The following is a 22,750-nucleotide window of genomic DNA, read 5'->3' on the forward strand; positions in this document are numbered from 1 at the left end:
TTTACAACACTCCTTCATTATTTTCACTCTTGCAGGTCTCATCTGACAGCACCTCAATAAACAGGTCTTTCTTGATTATCCTACTAAAACACCACCCCCTTACATTGTTTTAAACTTTTGATTATACTTTAATTCTACTTCATAGTATTCATTATTACTTTTTACTGTATCTTGTTGAGATGCCTATTACATATTCAAGTTCAGTATCTTGAGTGTAAGAGACATGCAGGAGCTAAAAAATGTAATATTATATCCTCATTTCTTAGATATGAAAAGAATTTAAAACTACTTGCATAAATTTATCCATAAAGTTAACACAAATAAGTTAAGGACTAAGACTCAAGATAATACATGTATGAATTTAAATTTTCCTTGCAACTTTTATTTATGAAAATAAGTCCATCCACCAAGTGTAAAGAATAAAATAAAACATAAACCAGTAATTTTTCTCTAAAATTTTTGTTATATTTTGAATTTCTTCTTGCTATCATATTCCACATTGTCAAAACTAGAAAGTTATTAAATCTGGTACTAGACAATTTACCAAAAATCTTAATTAAATCTCAGTTAAGACATTTCACAGATATAATGGAGAAACACTGGACAAAGTTTACTCTACTTAATAATAACTCATTACCAGCTTGTCCATCAATTTAGCCTTTATTCTTTACTACATGCAAAGACTGTTTTCAAAGCCATCTTAGGCACTCTGTCTCTCTGAACTTCTCAGTAGTTTTTTCCTTTTAAGTAAAAAAATAAAACATTACTGATGAATTTGAGAATCCCTAATTGTAGATCACAAAATTTTGTCATCTAATTTAACTCATCTTAGTTCATGGTATTAAGAAGTACAGATACTGTACCTAATTTTGATAGTTAAGCTACAAGTTTAAAAAACCCTACTACAAAAACAGATCCAGTGACAGAGTATACATGGAGCATATACAAGGACACATACATAGCCAGAGTTCAATCTCTGGCATTACAAGCCCCTCCCCTCTCTGTCCCTCCAAGTACCACTAATATAGCTCTGGCGGCCAAAGCATTGTTGGTAATTGAGCACTGCTGGTGGTGATCATTAAAAAGGAACATCTTCAAGTTTTCATATACATTCTAAACTTTCATAATAAACGTATTATACACAATACATATGTATTACCATTCTTGAGAAAACCAAATGAACAGCCATTGAAATTCATTTAAATCTCAAAACATTAGCAAGCTATTGACTTTGGAATATTATAGGTTTAATAAAAACTAAAATTTAGATTGTCCAGGTGAGGGCTGGAGATAGTACAGTGTGTAGAACGCCCGACTCATATACGGCCAACTTGGGTTCTATCCCTGGCACCTCATATAGTCACCAAGAGTGATTCCTAATTGTAAAGCTAAGAGTAAGCCCAGAACACTGGCTGGATGTACCCCACACCAAAAATGTCCAGTTTAGGACTATTTACAACCCTTTGCTAATAAAGAATACCAACTGTGGAGCTAGGGAAATAGCTCAAGGTGCTGGAGAGCCTGCATGCATGCATTCATGAGTCCCTAAGTTCAATTCCCGGTACTATGTGTCCCGCCCCCCACCCCCCCACCTCAGCAAAGCCAGGGTCACTGTGGTGGCCCCCAGAGAGACCCAAGCAGCATGGTATCACTGAGCCTCAGCACTGAACTGGTGAACCTGTACAAGTGTCATTAGGAGTGACACTTAAAGCTCAGCTGCGGAGCCTCTTCCCACCCCTAAAATGGGAATAAAACCTATTGTCAGTTAATTTCAGAAGGTTATGATAACATTCTATACAAATTTCTATATGTATATGTGTGTGTATCTATATCTATACATTTATATTTATACATGGGGGTAATAGTGTATCATTCAAGTACAGTCGTACTTCAGTAAATATACACAAAGTACATAAACATCCCCTATGCAGTTCAAATAAGCTGTGGAACTAATGAAAATTCAGTAGTACTGTCCTCCTGTTGTTCATCAATTTGCTAGAACGGGCCCAGTAACGTCTCCATCGTGAGACTTGTTGTAACTGTGTTTGGCATACTGAATACATCACAGGTAGTTTGCCAGGCTTTGCCGTGCGGGCGAGAAACTGTGGGTAGCTTGCTGGGCTCTCCAAGAGGGGTGGAGGAATCAAATCTGGCGCAGTCAGGTCAGCTGTGCGGAAGGCAAACACCCTACCACTGTGCAGCTAGTGCATTTTTCAGTACGATGTGCAGAAAGGTATCTATTTCTAAAAGTTGCTAGTTCGTTTTTTTTTTTGGGTCACACCCAGCGATGCACAGGGGTTACTCCTAGTTCATGCACACAGGAATTACTCCTGGCAACCATATGGAATGCTGGGAATCGAACCTGGGTTGGCTGCATGCAAGACAAATGCCCTACCCGCTGTGCTATCACTCCAGTCCCAAAAGTTGCTAATTCTTAAAAGGAGAGGTCATTTCTATAGTCTTATAGTACAACTAGAATGGTAAGGTACTAAAACAATCTATAGAATGAATATTTAATATCATATTTTATAAATTAGGCTATATTAGCATACATACCAAAATTTTGATACTTACTCCAACATCACGCTTATAAATTACATTTGCTCCCTCCAAAGCAATCTTCCTTAAGTTCAAATGGCATCTTGTTCTAAAAACACAGACTACATTTGTAATTAGAATGTCCAATGCAACATCGCTGTCTGCATCCATTGGGGTAGTTTAAAAACTTAGCTTCCCACCACGAAGATCACATCCTGAGAAATAAAATGAAACAAAGTAATGTTAGTGTGTTAATTCATTTTTCACAGGCAATCCTAAAAATTTCACAGATAATCCTAAAAATCAAAATGCAAAATAAATCTACATTATTTTCAGAAACTACTCAGATCAAATCAAGTCCATTCTTTTGTCTACTAAGAATATTTTTAAAAGGTAATATCCCTATAAAAAATCCTTGAAGATCTATACCTAAACTGCCGTCCATAAAATTTTTACATAATTGCAAACCACGATGCCCTAAAGGAGAAAGAAAAAAAAGGGAGAGAGTGAGAAATAGAGAGGAGAAAGACAAGAGTCTGCCATTGAGGCAGGCTGGGGATGGGGTGAGAGGTCATGGGAGAGAATCTGGGGACAATGGTGCTAGGAAATGTACAATGGTGGAGGGATGGGTGTTGGATCACTGTATCACTGAAACCTAACCATAAACAGCCTTTAAGGGTCTATCTCATAGTGATTCAATAAAAAATCTTGAAAAAAATGTATTAAAAATAAATTAAATTATTACACAATGTTTACATAGCAGGGGCTTGCCAAAATTATCTCCCTCTTGCCTTTATAACCACTATATTCCAATTACAGTCATGACAACTCTTCAGACACACCATATTCAATGGTTGGACTCTGTGGTCCCAAAGGTCAGCCCTGATAAGTGCTAATATATCCCACTTCACAAAACTTGCCAGGTTATAAAAAGGTTGAGTTGTTTTGATTTCAAGTGCTCTATTTAAATTGAAAGCAGAAATATAATTACAACACTAACAATTTTCTTCTTCACTACACATTCATTCATTATTCATTTTACCCACCACCTTCTATATGCTATATACTAAGGTTATTGGAGGAAGTAAGGAATAAGGTAAAATCTTTTGGTCACAAACTAGCTTATGTAGAGACGATCTCTAATATAGTATAATACCACTTTTAAAAATATGTTACATGGCATGCAATTTTCAAAACAATGAATAAAATCATTCCTACAAACAAAAGCAATTCCTAATACTTACTACACATGACCTATAATCAGCTACAAATATTTGGGTATCCACAAACACCGTCAAAACACTGTCCTCCCACTGTTCATCGATTTGATCAAGCGGGCCCAGTAACGTCTCCATTTTGAGACTTCTTGTTATTGTACTTGGCATATTGAATATGTCATGGGTAGCTTGCCAGTCTCTCAGAGAGGGGTGGAGGAATCGAACCCAGTCAGTAGGGCCAGCAGTGCACAAGGCACACACCCTACCGATGTGCTATCGCTTCAGCCAATTTTTAAAAAATATGAAAAATTAGTACTCTTTTTAGGATTAGTGAAATTATTACATGACTAAAACAATGAAGATACCAAGAGTAGAATACAGTAAGTCTGACCAAAACTCCAAAATACCTTATTTAATTCTGTGTATCAAATGTATCTCAACTTTATTCATTTTTTTCTGCTCATAAGTGCTTGAGCAACGTCAAATGGTCTTTCTGTACCATGGGTGGGCAGGCAGAACAGTGGACCCTATGGATGTATCAGCAGCTGGATTAATAAGCAGAGGTCAGAGACAGTTTAAGCTACAGATTTGATGTCTGAGTCACCTCTTTCCAGTTATTAGAATTTAGGATTGCCAAGTAATCTATTTGTGCTTCAAATTTCTCAATATTAAGATAGAATTCTGTCTATCACAGTGTGTGGGAATGATAGAAAACATGAAAATTAGCACATATACCTGGGAAATAACAAAAATGACAGTTATTATAGATCAAGTTTAACCGAACAGGCAACAAGAAATTTCTTAGTAATTACTATGATGATTCTAACCCAGACTATAATGACTCTAATCCAGATATTCAGCTATCTGGACATTGACAAAGTTTTCTATTATTTTCTTGAAAATGTCTGTGAAGTGACTGGGCAGTACAGGCTCCTGGATACTTACCCCATATCCATTCCACCCTTCCTTCACAAAGAACCACACAATAAGGCACTGCTTAAGAGGCCTCTCCTAACCCCAGGGACACATCCCAAGATACGGTCCGGTCCTCCTTCCACCCAGAGAATGCCAGAAACCACAGGATGTGATCAAACCCAATCTATACTGTTTTTCCCTTACGTATGTAGACTTAAATAGGCACAGTAAAGAGAGAAACAACAATAAAAGAAAAAGCACAACAATATTTTGGAATAAGTTATGTGAATATGGTTGCTTAAAATTATTGTATTTAGCTCTTAAAACTTCAGATTACTTTGAATAACTGAACCAGTGGAAAGCAGGAGGCCAGTGTACCAAACTTTTCAATCTCCATGGCAACAGATATAGATCACATGATTCTGTTCTGGTTAGTGAAGTGTGAAATGAAATAGATTCGTACTTTCTGGAAGTCATCTTACAGGGAACAACCTAAGCTAGAAGAGCACAACCTGTGGTCTATGCTCTTCTTTGACTCTTGCTGGGAGTCTGGGGGAGAGATGAAGTTTTAGGAGCTAATCAAGATCAGGAGACTATGAAGAGATAAGGGTGGTAGAACTGTAAGACAGAAGAAGCCCGAGAACCTAACACATGGAAATTCCTTATCCCTGTACTTCCTAACTTCAGATTTCTTGAATGTGAGAGTGGTATCTTCTCGAGTCCCTCAAGTTTTAGAATTTTCTTATATACATACAAACTTATGATAAAATAATATACATTAGTGAGAATAAGCTACAAAAAGCAATTGTTCACGGTACTCCCGTTGTTCATCGATTTGCTAGAGCGGGCCCAATAACGTCTCCATCATGAGACTTGCTGTTACTGTGTTTGGCATATCGAATACGTCACGGGTAGCTTGCCAGGCTCTGCCGTGCGGGTGATATACTCTCGGTAGCTTGCTGGGCTCTCCAAGAGGGGCAGAGGAATCGAACTCGGGTCAACCATGTTGGCCGCTTGTAAGGCAGATGCCCTACCGCTGTGCTATCGCTCCAGCCCACAAAAAGCAATATGTAAGTGAAAACTATGTATGAAGAAATATTTCAAATTGTACATAACTATTATAGTATCCATGGTTAAATATCTTGATGATCTATTCTCCAACTTAATTCTGAGATTAGAATGTATTTTAAAGGTCTCTAATCACATGGCTCAATACCATTCAAGTAAATCCATCAATATTTTATTGAAGGGTGTTAGAAAACCGAATATTCTGATCTCCATTTATATATTAAAGTTGTCATATATCTAGAATTCCAAACCATATTTTAAAACTTGTTACCAAACTTGAAATTTTATTTCCAATGTCATCTACTTCATATAAATCCAAGACCTGTCACCCTCCATACACACAAGTTCCTTAGGGCAATATCTGTGAAAATGCACATGTAGTCTACTTTATTATGTTCCATAGTGATTCATCTACAATGTTTCCATTGGTCTGTAAAGTTCCAAGAGGAATGTATTTAAAAATTCCACAAAAATTGTAGTTTCTGAAAGTGACATTTAAAGTCATAGTGCTAACAAGAGAGCATTATTTATAACAAACAAAAGGACAAAAAGAATAATACCTAAATATCAATAACAACTTTACAAATAAGCATTATAGTTGATGCCCTACAAGCATTTTTCCCAAACCAAATGTCTCATTCCCTTTCCTTGCAAAGGAAATCTCTAAACTAGTATTTTAGGATTCTCATGCTTTTTTCCTAGATTTATGTTAGAAAATTTAAATTTTTAAAAAAAATTTTTAACTTTATTTAAACACCATGGCTTACAAAATTGCTCATAATACAGTTGTCTTGGACACTCAATGTTCTAGCACCAAACCCCCACTAGAGTTATCTTACCTCCACCACCACTATTCCCAATTTCTCACACCCTCACCCCAAGCTAGCTCCCTTGACAGGAATAAAATAATTTATTTTATATAGCTTGTTACCACAAAAAGGTAAGTGGGATTATAAAAAAAAAAATAGCTAAGTTAAAAAAATGTGAAAATTGTTGTATCTCACAATGGTGTTACTGAAGTCACTGAGAATTTACTGAGCTGCTTGTTGCCAGCTAAACACTTTGTGTTCTTATTTTCACTTATACAGCTTAGTGGGCTCTATGCTACTTTCCCGTATAATTTGTTGTGCTCCTATTAAACTGTCAGTATTGTGGAATTTGGAAGTGTCATGTGGCTGCATACAAAGCCACATGTTTCAGAAGCTCTAGGATCTTTAGAACTGGAACAATTCTTGGAACCCCCTGCCCCTCTCTCTAGGAACCCCAGGATTCTCAGCCTGAAGACCGCTGTACCTGGGAGTTTCATCAGCTTGGCTTCTCTTCTGAGATAAGTTACGGAGCAGTGAAGCTGGGCCATTTATATGGTGGCGGCTGTGCGGTTTTGTTAACTAGTTTCTTCTGATAAAAAGAGAAGTTCAGGCCTGCATGTGTCATAACCCCAGAAAATGTCAAATTTGTAACTTTCTATTAAAATGTTTCACTGAAACTGAGGCAGTTTCAATTTTCTGCAATGATTTCATGAGCAAGATCCTATTATGGGTGTACTTTCAGGCCTTGGACTTGCTAGTAGTGGCACCCAGAAAACACTGCCACCTTCTGGTTTTGAAGAGAAACTGCATCTAGGTTTACTAAAGTTAAAAATTCAGGTACCAGGAAAAGATACTTAACCTTGACAAATCACAATGAAGTTAAAAACAAAAGAAAACATGAACCACAAGACAAAGGTGAAATGACTTTAAATCTAAAAGACAAGCGAATAAAATTATATAAACATATGAATACAGAAAAACAGTTTCAAGCTACTTTACGTGTATTCAAGTTGTCTGTGAACTGAGCCTCAAGGGTTTAGCCAAAAAGGGATCGTACATTATTTGAGAAGTGGCAGAAGTAGGGGAAGATTGGATACAGACCACTTTGCAAACTCCACATGAACTTATGTCTAGAGACAATTCTCTACTAAAAGCAAGGCATGCATGCAATAGCAACTAAGAAAACCATGTTGATAGGTTAGACAGGAGTCAGAAAACTACTGACAATGGTCAATTTTTACTACTGCCAGTTAATTTTTACTTTGTTTCTGTCTTTTGGGCCACACCTCGTGGTGCTCAGAGATCACTGCTAGAGGGGGCAGGGGACCATAGAGGATGCCAGGGATTGAACCAGGGCTGGCTGCCTGCCAAGCAAGCATTCTATCTGCTGTACTATGGGGTCCAGCCACTGCACGTCTTCCCCCCCCCAAAAAAAACCCCCGTTATTTATTAGCATATTATCATGTTAATGTACTTACAAATACTGGCATAAGTACTGAGTACCAATGTCATGCCCCAAATATTCACATTCTAGAGACAGTTACTATCTTGTCTTTTAAGAAAAAGTTTGCTGATTCCTTGGGTAGACTAGTAAGGCAAAATGTAAAATAAAATTTAATATTAATAAGCAGAAAATTCACATTTTTACAATGAACTGAAATGTGTCCTAATTTGAGCAAAAGAGCTGTAGGGTATTTAAGGAAAATTTGCATGAAATGTATTAGAAAATTATTGTAATTTTCTTGGTGAAATAAGAGGGTGGCTAGTTATATAGACAAATATGCTATTTTTAGATATGAGTAATGAAATATTCAAGTGTCTTGCCTATAATTTCCTTTAAATACAGGTATTTTTCATAATATGTACTTAGAAATCTAGATGTCGATAAAGTTTCATATTATTTCCTCAATATCTGGAGTTTTGTCACAAGAACCAAAAAAGGTGAACTATTCTGAGGTATAATATAAATTTGCATACTGGGTATAATTGTATTTTTTTGCCCAAATCTGTAACATTACCACTTCATCTCTAATTAATTGCTAAATCCAGGTGATAGATATCAAAGTAGGTTTAGGTTAGTATTCATTATATCATTCCCTCTACATTTCTGCTTGGAATTTCCCATGATTTAAAAAAGTTATTTAAGAACAAAAGGGCTGCTTTATTAGAGATCACACTGAGTCAACATAACATTTAATTATTAAAGAACAAAATCCCACATCCTGGGTGTGTAGGAATGACCAAAGCAAAGGAATAGAAATATTGCCACAGAAACATTGCACTATCAGGAAGGTACCATTTAAAGAGGGCACAGCTATCTTGATAGCCAGAGGGAAAGTAGGAGAGTGTGATATGTAAAAATACTTACATGAGGAAAGTCTCAGAACATTAAGCACAAAAAAGGAAAACAGTTGTTTTCAAAATATGAATAAAAGATGCTGTTAGAGAGTCCTACAGAAGCAGATGTCATTAAGTTATTTCCAAATCCAAAGCCACACAACTTTGTAGGTTCCCCAGAAGGTAAGTTTCAAAAAGGGAGAGGGACAGAAAAGGAAACAACAGCTAGGGAAGCTAGAAGTCCTCGACGATGTGGGAGGTGAGATTAGATGATTTCTAAGATCCCATCTAACTCCAAAATGCCAGAATTCAAGCACTTTAGATAAGGACATACTACAGACAAATTTAGAAATCAGATTATTATATTTAAACTATCATCACAGTTCTGAAACCCTCAGTTTCCTTAATACATTTTGTGCTTAAAGAGGATGGTAAAGACAGAACTGCACATGCGCGAAAGGGCAATCTGGAGGGTGACATTCTAACTTGAGGCCATGCTGGTCTAAGAACCTACACTTTAAGACCAGTATTAAGGGGTGGTATTTTTTTTTTATTAACTCATATGAAGAAAATTCAATAACAACCCCCCCCCGTCCCTCCCATACATTCCAGATAAAAGGATTTTACCAACCACATTGTATAAATTCATTTTAATGCTGAGTAAAAAGTATCTGACAGACATAACCATAAATACATTACATTAAACTATTTTCACTGTTACATATATCTCCACCCAATATATACAATTGAATCTAGACACACATTCTGAGATAGGATTCATGTGTACAGCTTGCATCAAAATGAATGATCATAATAAAAAGTATATTAAGAAAACTGTACAGTGACTGCATTTTTAATGAAAATTAACAATACAGAAACTGTACTTTAAATTGAAGCTTCACGGTCATGGTGCTCCCGTTTTTTCATCGATTTGCTCAAGTGGGCCCAGTAACGTCTCCATTGGAGACTTTGTTGTTACTGTGTCTGGCATATCGAATACTCTCGGTAGCTTGCCGGGCTCTCCGAGAGGGGCGGAGGAATCGAACTCGGGTCGGCCATGTTGGCTGTGTGCAAGGCAAACGCCCTACCGCTGTGCTATCGCTCCAGCCCAATTCAGGCTTATTATGTGAAAACGCACTTTTGGCCTACCACCTCCTTCTCAGGGGAGAGAAAAATCAGTGTGCCTCTACAAATCTACGTTCCTTAAGGAAACAAACAAAAAGTGACCCCCAATTACATTAGAGGTTACTACCACCCTTTTCATTGTTCCAATGTATCCCTCAGGGGGCAGTATGGAAACACTGGTTCACCTTTTCAGGAAAAGTTCCAGTTGTCAAATGAAATACTTGACAATTTACAGATTTATTCTGGTGGCCAGAAGGAAGGTATCAGGGTTAAGCCCTTATCTTATCTATGGCAGACACAAGTTCAATTTCCAGTAATGCCTATGAATCCAGAGCACAGCCAGGGGAGACCTCTGAGCACAGAATTAGGAGTAAGCCCCAAGTACCACCAGGTGTGACGCCAAAAACAAACCAAAACCAAACCCCCCCTCAAAAAAAAAATTCAGTCTGATACCATACTAATTATGTTTAAACTGTAGCTAGCATACTTAAGAATTTCACTATTTTAACATGTACTAAAATGTATCTACAAAAATACAGGAATATTAATAAACAGACCCTTTGATCCAGGAAGGCTCCTATGCTGGAAGCTATGTTAACACACTGGAATCTTCCTGAATTATTGCTAATCTTATTAGTAAAAATAAATAAATAAATAAAAATAACCAACATTTATCTCACCTGATTTGTTGAAGGGTTAGTATGCACATCACAAATTACAACATGATCTATTAAGGTGATGCCATATAAATAAGTCGTTAACATTAATTTTCACTAATGTACTATTGTGGAAAACAAAAAAAGCATATTTTAATGAATACAATTTGAAATGCGGGTATTCAAACTCAAAAATTAGATACAGCCTGTCAATCACTAAGTATATCAAAACAATACTTATAGATTTCTTAATATTTCAAATAAATAGTCTGAGTGCACAATTTTTTGAAGAAGTGTCTATGCCATTTTCTGATTACAAAAAACTAAGAGTTTGGGGTGAAGGGTCTTGGACAGGAAGGATTCTATGGCCTGAAGGAAGGACTGACTTAGCTTTGATGGGTGTGATTTGGTAACACTGTATCTTTAACATATAAACATCTACACTCAAGCAAACTCAAGCAAATCATTTTCACTTGGGTTCAAAGGGGAAGGGGTAGAGGAGGGAGCCAGGAATCTAACTTAGAGAGGTGAGCACTTGCCCTACAAGTGTGAGACCCTTGGTTTGATCCCAGCATTGCAAAAATAAAAATAATTTTCAGAGTGATTTACCAGCGTGATAATTACTGTCAAGTTTTCCCCCTATGCTCTCACATAGGCACATTTTTCTTTTCTTTTCTCCTTGAAACATTTTTCTTAATTAAAGCTGCCAAATCTATATATTTGATTTGAAAACAAGATTAGGATTGTATGCATATATGCTGCTTATTTAGAACAATAAGAATTTTGTAAACATCTCCAACAATCTAATACGAAAATTAGAAACAATAAAATAATTTTTTTCTGAATTCTCAGGGTGACAGTTTCAAATATTGCTACTAATTTCTTTTATGTTTCATATCCTTTGTTTGCTTTTTCCTCTGAGATTTTTAACTTATAAAAGATCTAACAAATGTCAATTAACCTTTTGCCTGCTTACACTATTCCCTGTTTAAAAAGAAAAAAAAAACAATTTACATCTTGTGCCAGAGACAGAATAGTAGGTAAGTATGCATGTATGCTTGCCTTGCATACAGCAAACCCAGGTCTGATCCCTGGTACCACACAAGGTCCCCCGAGTGCAAAGACTGAAATAAGCCGTGAGAACTGGTGGGTGTATGCCCCGCATCAAAAAGTAAATCTACACCTGGTTCATTCCTACCTTTTTTTTTTTTTGCAGGGGAGGGAGGCACCTGGTAATGCTCAGGGTAATGCTCCTAGCTCTGCATTAAGGAATTACTCTTGGCAGTGCTTGGGATGGCTGGGGATTGAACTGGGTCATCTGTGCGCAAGGCAAACATTCTACCTATATGCTATTGCTCCAGCCCCAGATTAACCATTTTTTAAAAAGTTTTGGAGCTGTACCTAGTGATGCTCAGGGGTTACTCCTGGTACTATGCTCAGGAATCACTCCTAACGTACTCAGGGGACCATACTGGGATGCCGGGGACCAAAGCCTGACCCACGGTGTGCAAGGGAAATGTCCTACCCACTGTGCTATCTCTCCAATCCCACTCCTACTTACTCGGTAGCACAGCAATACCTTTATTCAATCAATTCTGTATGAATGATATGGAAATCTAAGTGTTAGACCCCATGCTCGGGCATGGGAATTCACAAGTGAACCCGACCTAGTAGAGGATACAACCAGTAGGTATTGCCAGATTAGGGCTGAGGAGGAGTCAAAAATAGAAATCATTCAGACCTAAAGGAAGCTCACAGCATGGCTAGAATGGGAAGTGTGAAAGAGACAGTGATGTAAGGCCAGCTGGGAGACACCCGGAGGGGTCAAATCCTACCTTCTAGCCTTGCTAAGCTTTTTCACAGTTACCCCAAGAGTAATGGTAAATTATGAGAACAGCAGGATGTGGCATTTTTTTTTTTTTTAAAGACAATCTCTCCCTTCAGTACCAGGAGAAAGGACTAGATGAGAAAGGCCTGGAAATTCAAAGGCTAGTGCAGCAAGCAAGTCAGACAAGAGATGACAATAGTGGAACCAAGGTGGATGAAAATTCCAAGTATAGAAAAGATAGATATTTTAGGAGACAGAGAACAGAGCTGTGTGACTACACGGGCATGAGGAAAAATGAGACAGGATGAATCCAGGTAAGTGTGAGCTAAGATAGTATTTACAGAGAGACACACCAGAAGAACTGCAGGTTTGCAATGGATATGGGAAAAGATGGAAAATAAGGAGTCTTGGATACGCTGAACTGAAGGTGCTTTTGAGTTATCCATGAGAAGGTTCAGACTGGAGGTGAAGTTCTGGACATTCTACCAAAGTACGTAATCAAAACCAAGATGAATAAAAGAGGAAATGAAAGGAGCTAAGACATCTGATCCCTAAGATGGAACCCGAGTATCTCTTCTGAGAGTTCCATTAATGGGTTGCTATGCTTACCTCGAGGACAGCATTTCCCTACACTGCAGTGACCTTTCTTATATAGCGACACCAAGTTCCTCAGATGCATAATCAAATTTAATCAAATGTTACACATTTTGTACACCAGTCTAGACTGCTTCTGAGGTACTATATACATACTGTTGTTTTTTTTTTGGGGGGGGGGGCATACTTACCTGGCAGTGCTCAAGACTTACTCCTGGGCTCTAGGGTCACTGCTGGTAGGATCTGGTGCCAAGGATCGAACCCAGGTTGGTTGCACGCACACAAGGGACATGCCTATTCACTCACGGTACTATGGTTCTGGCACCAAACACATTTAATAAATCACGCAAGCTAACAAATTTGACATTATTAAAAAAAAAAACAATTCTCTCACTTGCTCAAGGTTAAGAGTGTAAACTCTTGAACATATTACTAGGGTTAAATCCAGATACTACCCCTTAGTGGTATGACCTTGACTAATGTAATGTCTTTATTATAATATAAGGCAGATAACAGGGTTTTTCATACTGTTGTGAAAACCGAACTTTTAAGTGTAGCATATAGCACAATATTGCACATGAAAAGCATTCAAATTTATTATCATTACTTTATTATATCCTTCTTCACTGACCGTAAGATTCAAAATGGTAAGGATTTTCTGTCAGTGAAGTCTTCAAACTTTGGAACACATAACAGATTATGTTTCTTCAAGTCTACTAAAAGTAAGGGGTAAAAATACTGCAATTTTGATGGATCAGATAAATAAGTCTTTTTTAACTGAATGGGAAAAATCTAAAATAATAACATCCTTTCAAATACAAACAGTAGTTATTGGTTATGAGGAAGTTGGGGATGTAGTCAGATGGAATAATAGAAATAAACAGGGAAAAAGGATCTGATCTAGACTATTTCATATTACAAATAGATACTTCACTCAGGTCTTTTTTAGCTAGGGATAAGTAAAATTACAAGTCCTGTAAGTTCAGATATCTCTATAAAAGAAAGTATACAAGTAAAACTGTTCACCAGTTCATTTTATATGAAGGGGAAGGTATAGTTTTCTTGGGCATATCATGCAAGTGTCTCTACTTTCCCTTATTAAAGGTAAAGGTAAAGGCCCTCCCGTTGATCGTCGATTTGCTCGAGCGGGCCCAGTAACGTCTCCATCGGAGACTTTGTTGTTACTGTGTCTGGCATATCGAATACTCTCGGTAGCTGGCCGGGCTCTCTGAGAGGGGCGGAGGAATCGAACTCGGGTCGGCCATGTTGGCCGCTTGTAAGGCGAACGCCCTACCTGCTGAGCTGGGAATTTGATCACTTTACAGAGAAACTTGGTATTTGCCTTGAGTCACCTTTAATAACTGACTAAACTCTGTGAGACTAATTTAGACATTAAGCTAATGCTAATAATACAGCATTTGAGTGCAGTGAGGGTTGCCCACAGAGGACCAAACCCTGGGCTTGTCATTTTCATTTGGAAGTATCAATGTTGATATTTCAGTAGGGAGCCGACAAACAAAACCTCTTTCAGCTTCTGGTAGGTATGAGGACTGATTGGCATGCATAAAGTTCAAACTTCTCTGTAATCAGATTTTTATTTCAAGAGTATGAATTCAGAGTTCAAACCTGATCACTGACAGCTCCTCAAGAATTTAATCAAAAGAAACACTGCAAAGTGAAAACAAAACAAGTAAAATTTCCTGTTTTGACAGTTTTCTTTCAACTGCTTTTATAGATTTACCCTTCATGTAAAATATCTGCTCTAGGGCTGACAACTTGTTTAAGATTTGTGCCATATGGGATTGCCATTTTAAGAAAAGGAGGTAAGATTTAAAAGTTAGTTACTTGGAAAATATAGTGTGGAGTTTAAACTTTCCTAGCTACAAAATAGTAAAATACAAGAAGTAAAAATTTTAAAAGAGCATAACATAATGAATACTTATCCCATATGTAAGCAACACTAAGAATTTCTTGTCCATAACCTGTCCGATGTTTAACTGCAGGCTGTGTCACTCAAAAAAAGAAACGTGGGACACTTAGAGATCAGAGATACCTACACAATTCTTTTACTGGAAAAATGAAAGACTAAAAGATTAAAAATTAGCACAATAATAAATGGAGTTATTTGATAGTACCATACAAGTAAAAGTAAAGTTAATATAACAAGAGTAGTACTTGTACACAAGAATAATAAGGAAGTCCTCTGATTGGAACATTGGTTCTGAACTACTGAATAAAGGAACAAACAAAATTTATAGTCTCAACTTTCAGAAATATTGATTAACCTTCATAGGGCCTTACCATTGAAAATAATCTACACTTGTTCAAATGGGCAGTCAGCGGAGATCCTCTGGGCTCTCAGGTTATCAAAGTAATGGAACTTCATTTTCAACAGGTCCTTACAATGATCATACATACGTATTTTATCACATGTAACATGTTTATCACAGAAAGCGTCAAGATTTCTGCGCTCTATGCATTGCTTCCTTAACTTGGATTCATAAACTAAAGCACCACAATCTAAGCCACAGTGCTTGAGTTTTATCAATTACATACTAACAGTATCGAATTATATGTAAGAGTTTATTGAAGTAGTTAGGAAAGAGTACTCTAGACAGAGAATCAGGGTAGGGCTGCTCTTGCACAAGGAATGGTAAAAAGTTGAGACTGTTAAGATGTGATTGGAAATGAAAGACAATATTGCAAATATGTAGATTTGGAGGCTGTGAAGCTTGTAGCATTCAAGCCAATTATATTACTCTATTTTAAAGAGTAATAAACTCTATTTTAGAGTTAAAGTGTTTCTTCAAGTGAAGGTCTCTGACAATTAGGATGATAACTCTGGTAGCTTGTTTGGTAGATGAACCAGATTATGAAGACTGAACAGAGAATTCCTTAGAAGACTAATTCATAATGACTGGTGGCTGGACACGAAACACATTAACTCAGAACAAATGGTCAGATAAGAAACCTTTAACATATATATGGCAGTGGGAAAAACTGACAACACAGAGGCAAAGAGTACAATTAATTACAGAATACCTATGTTATAAAGAAAGAGGACACCAGAGAATTTTTTAGGAATACTCTGGAAGCACTGTGGGTAGGGCACTTGCCTTGCACACAGCTGACCCAGACTGACCCTGGTTCAATTCCTCCGCCCCTCTCTGAGAGCCCGGCAAGCTACCGAGAGTATCTCACCTGCATGGCAAAGCCTGGCAAGCTAACTGTGACGTATTCGATATGCCAAACACAGTAACAAGTCTCACAATTTGTTGTGAGATGTTACTGGTGCCCGCTCGAGCAAATCGATGAACAAGAGGAGGATAGTGCTACTCTGAAAGTACTTCTGAATTCCTCACAGATAAGAAATTATTCTTAGTTTTGTCTTTGGGCCACACCCAACAACGCTCAGGGGCTAATTCTGGCTCTGTACTCAGTTGTCACTCCCAGCAGTGCTCAAAGGACCGAACCTGGTCTCCCACATTCAAAACATGTGATTAGCCCAAGAAGCTATCTCATCTGCTTGAGAAATGATTCTAAAATGAGATCTGCAGAAATAGAGAGTCAGTCACATGAAACACTGAAAGAAGAGACCCCAAATAGAGGGCAGAGTAACGCAAAAGTGTTGCCTGCATTATAGATACATACTAGACTGCAGACACCATGACCTAAGAAAAGAACTGTTCATTATAATTTTGTATGGTCCACACCTAGCTGTGCTTAGGGCTTATTCCTGGGTCTATGGTCAAGGATCTCTCTTGGAGGGGCTCAAGGCCCATACAGGGTGCTAGGGATGAAAGGAAACTTCAGCACTGTGCAAGGCAAATACCCTATGGGCAGTAACATCTCTCCGGGTCAGAACTGTTTATTATAAATCTATCTCTTTAGAACTTGGCTTGGCTGGCAAACTAAATAAACAGGAAAATTAAGTGAATGTTTTAAAAACAATTGAAAGAAAGAAGTGCAGTGCTGGGGAATAAGTGGGAAAGACTTAATATTTTCCACAAGATCAGTAAGAATCTTAATAGCCCCAAACCACTATGTTCTCTTAAATGTATCCTATTTCCTTACTTCACTTTCTGGCACTGTGTATAGTTCCTACACTTAACAAGTTATAATTGCTTTTGTATAGTACATTTCTAATATGAGATCATTTTAATTGAGACACAGACATAGATCCTTAGTGGGTATGCGCATGTGTGTGTGTGCATCTGGTCCACAACTGGCTGTGCTCAGGGAAACATGCAGTGACGGAGAGTGAACCAGGGTCAACTAACACAGGCAGGCGGCTTAACACCTGTACTCTCTTCTCCAGACCAACCAGAGCACTTTTTTTTTTTTTTTGCTTTTTTGGGTCACACCCGGCGATGCTCAGGAGTTACTCCTGGCTCATGCACTCAGGAATTGCTCCTGGTGGTGCTCGGGGGACCATATGGGATGCTGGGAATTGAACCTGTGTCGGCCATGTTGGCTGTGTGCAAGGCAAACACCCTACCCGCTGTGCTACTATCGCTCCAGCCCCAACCATAGCACTTTTAATTCACTTATTACTTTCCTGCTTCCCTAAGAGACACTCTTCATTTCACCTGCAATGGTGCCAATTCATCCAGACCCTAATTCTATGACAGATATTATAGAATGGCTACCCTGTCAATGACTGCTAACATATCAGCCATTCAGTAGAACGGGGTTTGATGTTAAAGCCACTGTTTCTCTTTATAAAAGTGAGAAGTAAAAAGTACAAAGAAACCAAGTATATAATTTCAGACATTTGAATCTCTTCCAATTTAACAAGCTTCAAATAAAAAGCCTAGAAAGAGTAAATCAAAAGGCATAAGTTCTTAATGTACAACAAAATAGTTATTTATCTAAGGAGTTCTGCACTGCGCTTTGAAGCAAAATTTTCAAGATTACTTGGCCAAAGGTTTTCTCTGCTATAATGAGTTACATTAGTAATATGCCAGTGGAAGATACAGCGCCATGTAGGATCTCATATTTCAAGTTTCACCCCCTCTCTCCACACACATTACCACCACCTCAAAAAATGGAGTGGAGAACTCAGTTAAGGCAGGCAGTGTACTTTTGAAATTAGCACACCAAGTTTGTATTAAGGAAGATCCAATGAAGTGGTGAGAGCACCTTAAAGATGGCTGTACTAGGGCTAGGAAATCTCAAAGGGGTGGAACATCTGCCGTACACATGCCTGGGTGCGACTCCCTGTGCATCACTGGATGAAGCATGAGAAGACACTGGGATGTAGTCAACCTACAAATATTAAGAAGTGCTTATGACAATTTCACTAGTCTGTATATGTACATAAGCCAAGGAAGTCACAGCAGTCAATAGCAGGTGAGTGGCTCAATGAAAGCATAAGATTACTTTAAAAGAATGGGGATACTCTTGTTTCTCAAAAGTTCACCAGGAATCTCAGCTGAGGTTCAAGCAATGAGGTTCTGTAACTGTTGACCACAGTCATAAGCCAAATACACATCTTCATATTTGTACTTTTGGACATTTGGCTTTATTAGCTTCATATATGAAGGCCAGTAACGTCCTTAAAAAAGTGTGGTAGAAAGAACATCAGGGAAACATTAACAATAGGTTAGCCATGATTTGATCTCAAAATCACTGTCACTGTCCTCCCGCTGTTCATCGATTTGCTCAAGAGGGCCCAGTAACGTCTCCATCGGAGACTTTGTTGTTACTGTGTCTGGCATATCGAATACGTCACGGGGAGCTTGCCAGGCTCTGCCGTGCGGGCGAGATACTCTCGGTAGCTTGCCGGGCTCTCCAAGGGGGCGAAGGAATCAAACTCGGGTCGGCCATGTTGGCTGCGTGCAAGGCAAACGCCCTACCAATCTCAAAATAGGCAAGTTTATTCTGGACAATAGTAGAGACACTTGGGAGGCCTATTTTTCTACACATCACCCATAGTTGTTAAAACATTAAAATTAAGATATATATGTATATGCATAAATATAAATATATATAAAATATTAGCATTTCCTCTTTTGGCTAAAAAATGTTCTGATCTGAAATCCATAACAATTTTGGGAATAATGCGAAAAATATATCATATAAATCTATTCATAACACTTTATCATAGATATTTAAAGCAATGCTTTAATGATAACTAGATAAATCTCTAAATTTTACAAAGCTTTATAGTCAAAACAGGAAACAGAAACTTGCAATTGTGTTTTAGCAGGAACATTTATGTTCTAGTCAGATACTCCAAATGTCCATATATAAACTAAAACAACTTAACTAGAAAAAGTTATTTCAATAATAGCCATAATTATCAAATTATTGCTCTAGTTAGATAGGAAAACCTTAGATTTTGTGCTAACCTTCCTATAAATACATATCTTACAATCTTACGTAGTCATTCTGGAGCCATTTGAATTATTGGCACAAAACAGCAATTTCTGCTACTTCTAAAATTACAGGACTACTATGTAGAATATTTATAGTAAAACAAAAAGTGCAGGTTAAATGCTTGATAATGACATCAACAAGTTTCAAGTTTACCATCACTTAAACCTATACAAGTGAAAAAAGTCTTTCTAAAGAAAGACTAAGTCTGTTAAATGAAACCATTAGAGTCTATTCCTTTATTCAGAAGTACCACACAGCTCAACAATCAGTTAAGTCCACAGGGAAATAACATTTCAATAGCTGCTACAGTGTGCCAGATCAGACTTTGTTGGACTTCTTTTTCTAAGAAACAGAGATGTCTCTTTTTACTTGGTCCATCTGCCATAAGTGATAACCAGATGCCTGGGTGACAATTCAAAATTAAACAAAAGTGCTCCCCCTCTTGAAACCCAACAACAGAGATGAGTCCCATAGTCTGGTGACAAAGAATTTCAATGCATGAAAAGAAAGCCCCCAATGAAAGAAACAAAATATCACCTTTAATTGACTATTTACTGTCAATACCATTACTACCACCTAGCACCAGCTAATATTTTCTCAGCTAACTATGTGGAGCATTTTTCTAAGTGGTTTACATAATTCTCAAAGCAACCCTAGGAGAGAGTACTAATAATAACCTCCTATTGCAGCTGAGGAAGCTGGAGTCAGAGCAGTGAAATAACTCGTTCAAACTCTTCTTTCTAATAAGCAAAGCCACACTATTACACAGACAGCCTCACCCAGGGTCAACAGTCTGTGATCCCAAATCCCAAGGAAGTATAACTGATTTGGATTTAAAAAACGTTTGTTCATGAAAGCTTGTAACTATCTCAAGGTGATTCAATGAAATTTTAAAAAAGTTTGTTTCACAATGAAAACACCAGTAACTTATCTGGAGGAGGAGGGTTAACATATGAGTCTTTAGAATATTTAACAAAAGCTATTCAACAAAATTCTACTTCTTTTAAGATGCTAAGTCCTCTCCAAGTTTAAAAAATATACAGTATATAAGTATTAGTATCTGATGTATACATGATGCTAAACACAAAGAGCTAGTATTACACACACTTTAGTCTTTCAGTAGAATTTTTAAAATGTGGGTCTCATCCTGCTAGCGGTGTAGGGAAACAAGGTGGGAAAGAGGTCGTGACCAGTAAGCCCTGGACACAGCTGGGTGTGGCCCCCAAACAAAAATCCCTAGCCATTTCAGCTAAATTCTGGATTTTATTATCATTTAGTTACTAGATAAGACTATGTGAGTACAGTTTCTAATATGATCAGATTTCCACTTATGACATTTCTCGGCTGGAGCGATAGCACAGTGGGTAGGGCGTTTGCCTTGCACGCTGCCCAGTTTGATTCCTTTGCCCCTCTTGGAGAGCCCGGCAAGCTACTGAGAGTATCTCACCTGCACGGCAAAGCCCTGCAAGCTCCCCATGACGTATTCATTATGCCAAACACAGTAACAACAGTCTCACAATAGAGACGTTACTGGGCCCGCTCGAGCAAATCGATGAACAACAGGAGGACAGTGACAGTGGTATTTCTCCTACCTTGCTTATTTTTTTTGCAACTACACACACACACCACCACCACCACCACCACCACACTCAAAAAGTTGTATCAAAATACAGAACTCAATTTTCAAATTTACATGGCTAAGAAAAATCTCAGATAGTATCTATCCTTTCAGCCTTTGAAATTTCCCCAAGTGGCAGTCAAGTGACAAGAGCAAATACTTTATCTACCCAAACAAAACAAAACAAAACAAAACAAAACCATAACTATTATTTTGTTTGACTTAATCAATGCAGAATACTAAACATCTTTGAGCCATGTCTGTTGTTTATACTTGCATCCCTACAGCCAGAATAAAAAAACTGAAATTTTAAGCATCAAGAATGAGATGCCTAAAGGTTCCCTTTATCATTGATGCTCTTTATCATACATAATACATAATATATTCTACATGAACACAATATGATGACAACTCGTAGTCCTGAATCTCAAAGACTTCTAATTTAACAGGTATGATGTAATCTACACACTAGTAACTACATAGAATTAGACCACACACAATAAAGCACTTAAAATTAACATTTGTATCTGTTGTGCTTTGATCCATGCTTTCTATAAGGGCATTAAAACTGCCTGAATGAATACAAACACTTTTCATCTGCCTTTGTACACTGATGTGGCATCAGGCACCCACAAATATAGGTATAGTTTTTCAGGAAAATTTTATTACTTCAGCTGTCACAATACACTTAAATCCAAGAGTACTACAAGTTTTAACTTAGATATACTGAAATCTTTTAGCATATTTTTTCTACAATAAATTTACACCTTATTTTTCATAACACTAATAATTTCATCACACAGTCTATGATGCAACAGAAGGAAATAAATCACCAGGTTATTACAGGTTTCCTTCACCTAAAGCTACACTGATAACCACTCAACTATATTACTGAGGTTACTTGCTGATTTTTAAATAATGTGCTTCATCCATAAGAAAATAATCAGCTCTCCAAAATTATTCAACTATTTATTTCATATGTGTTCAGACAGTATTGTGGCAAACTCTGTATTCTAATGTTTATACACATACTAAAAAAAATTGATGTACCATAAAATTTTGTGGGAATCAGTTATCTTAAATTTAGCAAAATGCTATTTCAAATAATCAGATGCAAAAGTGTTCAAAAAACAAATGCTGCTTTTAGACTAAGAATTATGAAAATTGAAGGTGCAATTAACATCACACAGCAGGAATTATTATATTCTAACTTTCAAAAAATGACTGGACTCCAATTAAGTTTTACTTCTTGGATTTCTAAATTACCTGAAAATTTGAAAATCTGAATTTTGAAATTTCTGAAAATTTCAAGCATTTTCACCTGTCCTATTTCAACAGCCTTCGGATTCTCTGCATAAGGCTTTTTCTTATCTGCCATACTGCACTACCAAGAGTTATTCAAAATGAATATAGAGTATGTGACACAGCCAGTACAATTCTCCAAATACAGGGAAACACAGAAGGCAAATACAACAGACAAAGTGACGTTAATAAAGAGCCCATACAGGCCAAGGCCATATGTCAAAAATGTCACAAGAAATATGAATCAGATAAAAATAATTTCCGATTGGGACACTTTATCAAGATACCACCATTGTATATTAGAAGTACGAGGGCTAAGAGCAGGGAAAGCAGAAATTGGATTATTAATAAAGGTGGTTAGT

At 37.4% G+C, this 22,750-nt stretch overlaps 1 protein-coding gene across 1 annotated transcript in view; it reads right to left on the reverse strand.

Moving 5' to 3' along the window:
- TBPL1 (TATA-box binding protein like 1) overlaps positions 1 to 22,750 on the reverse strand; it is a 35,714-nt gene that overhangs the window by 10,518 nt on the left and 2,446 nt on the right. The window contains exon 2 of the mRNA XM_056125923.1: positions 2,575 to 2,753. Coding sequence (XP_055981898.1) covers positions 2,575 to 2,709 — 135 coding nt within the window. The 5' untranslated portion in view covers positions 2,710 to 2,753. The remainder of the gene's footprint in view (positions 1 to 2,574; positions 2,754 to 22,750) is intronic.

Source organism: Sorex fumeus, unplaced genomic scaffold (genome assembly GCF_029834395.1).
Source record: "Sorex fumeus unplaced genomic scaffold, SorFum_2.1 ptg000061l, whole genome shotgun sequence".
In the NCBI taxonomy this organism is placed as follows: domain Eukaryota; kingdom Metazoa; phylum Chordata; class Mammalia; order Eulipotyphla; family Soricidae; genus Sorex; species Sorex fumeus.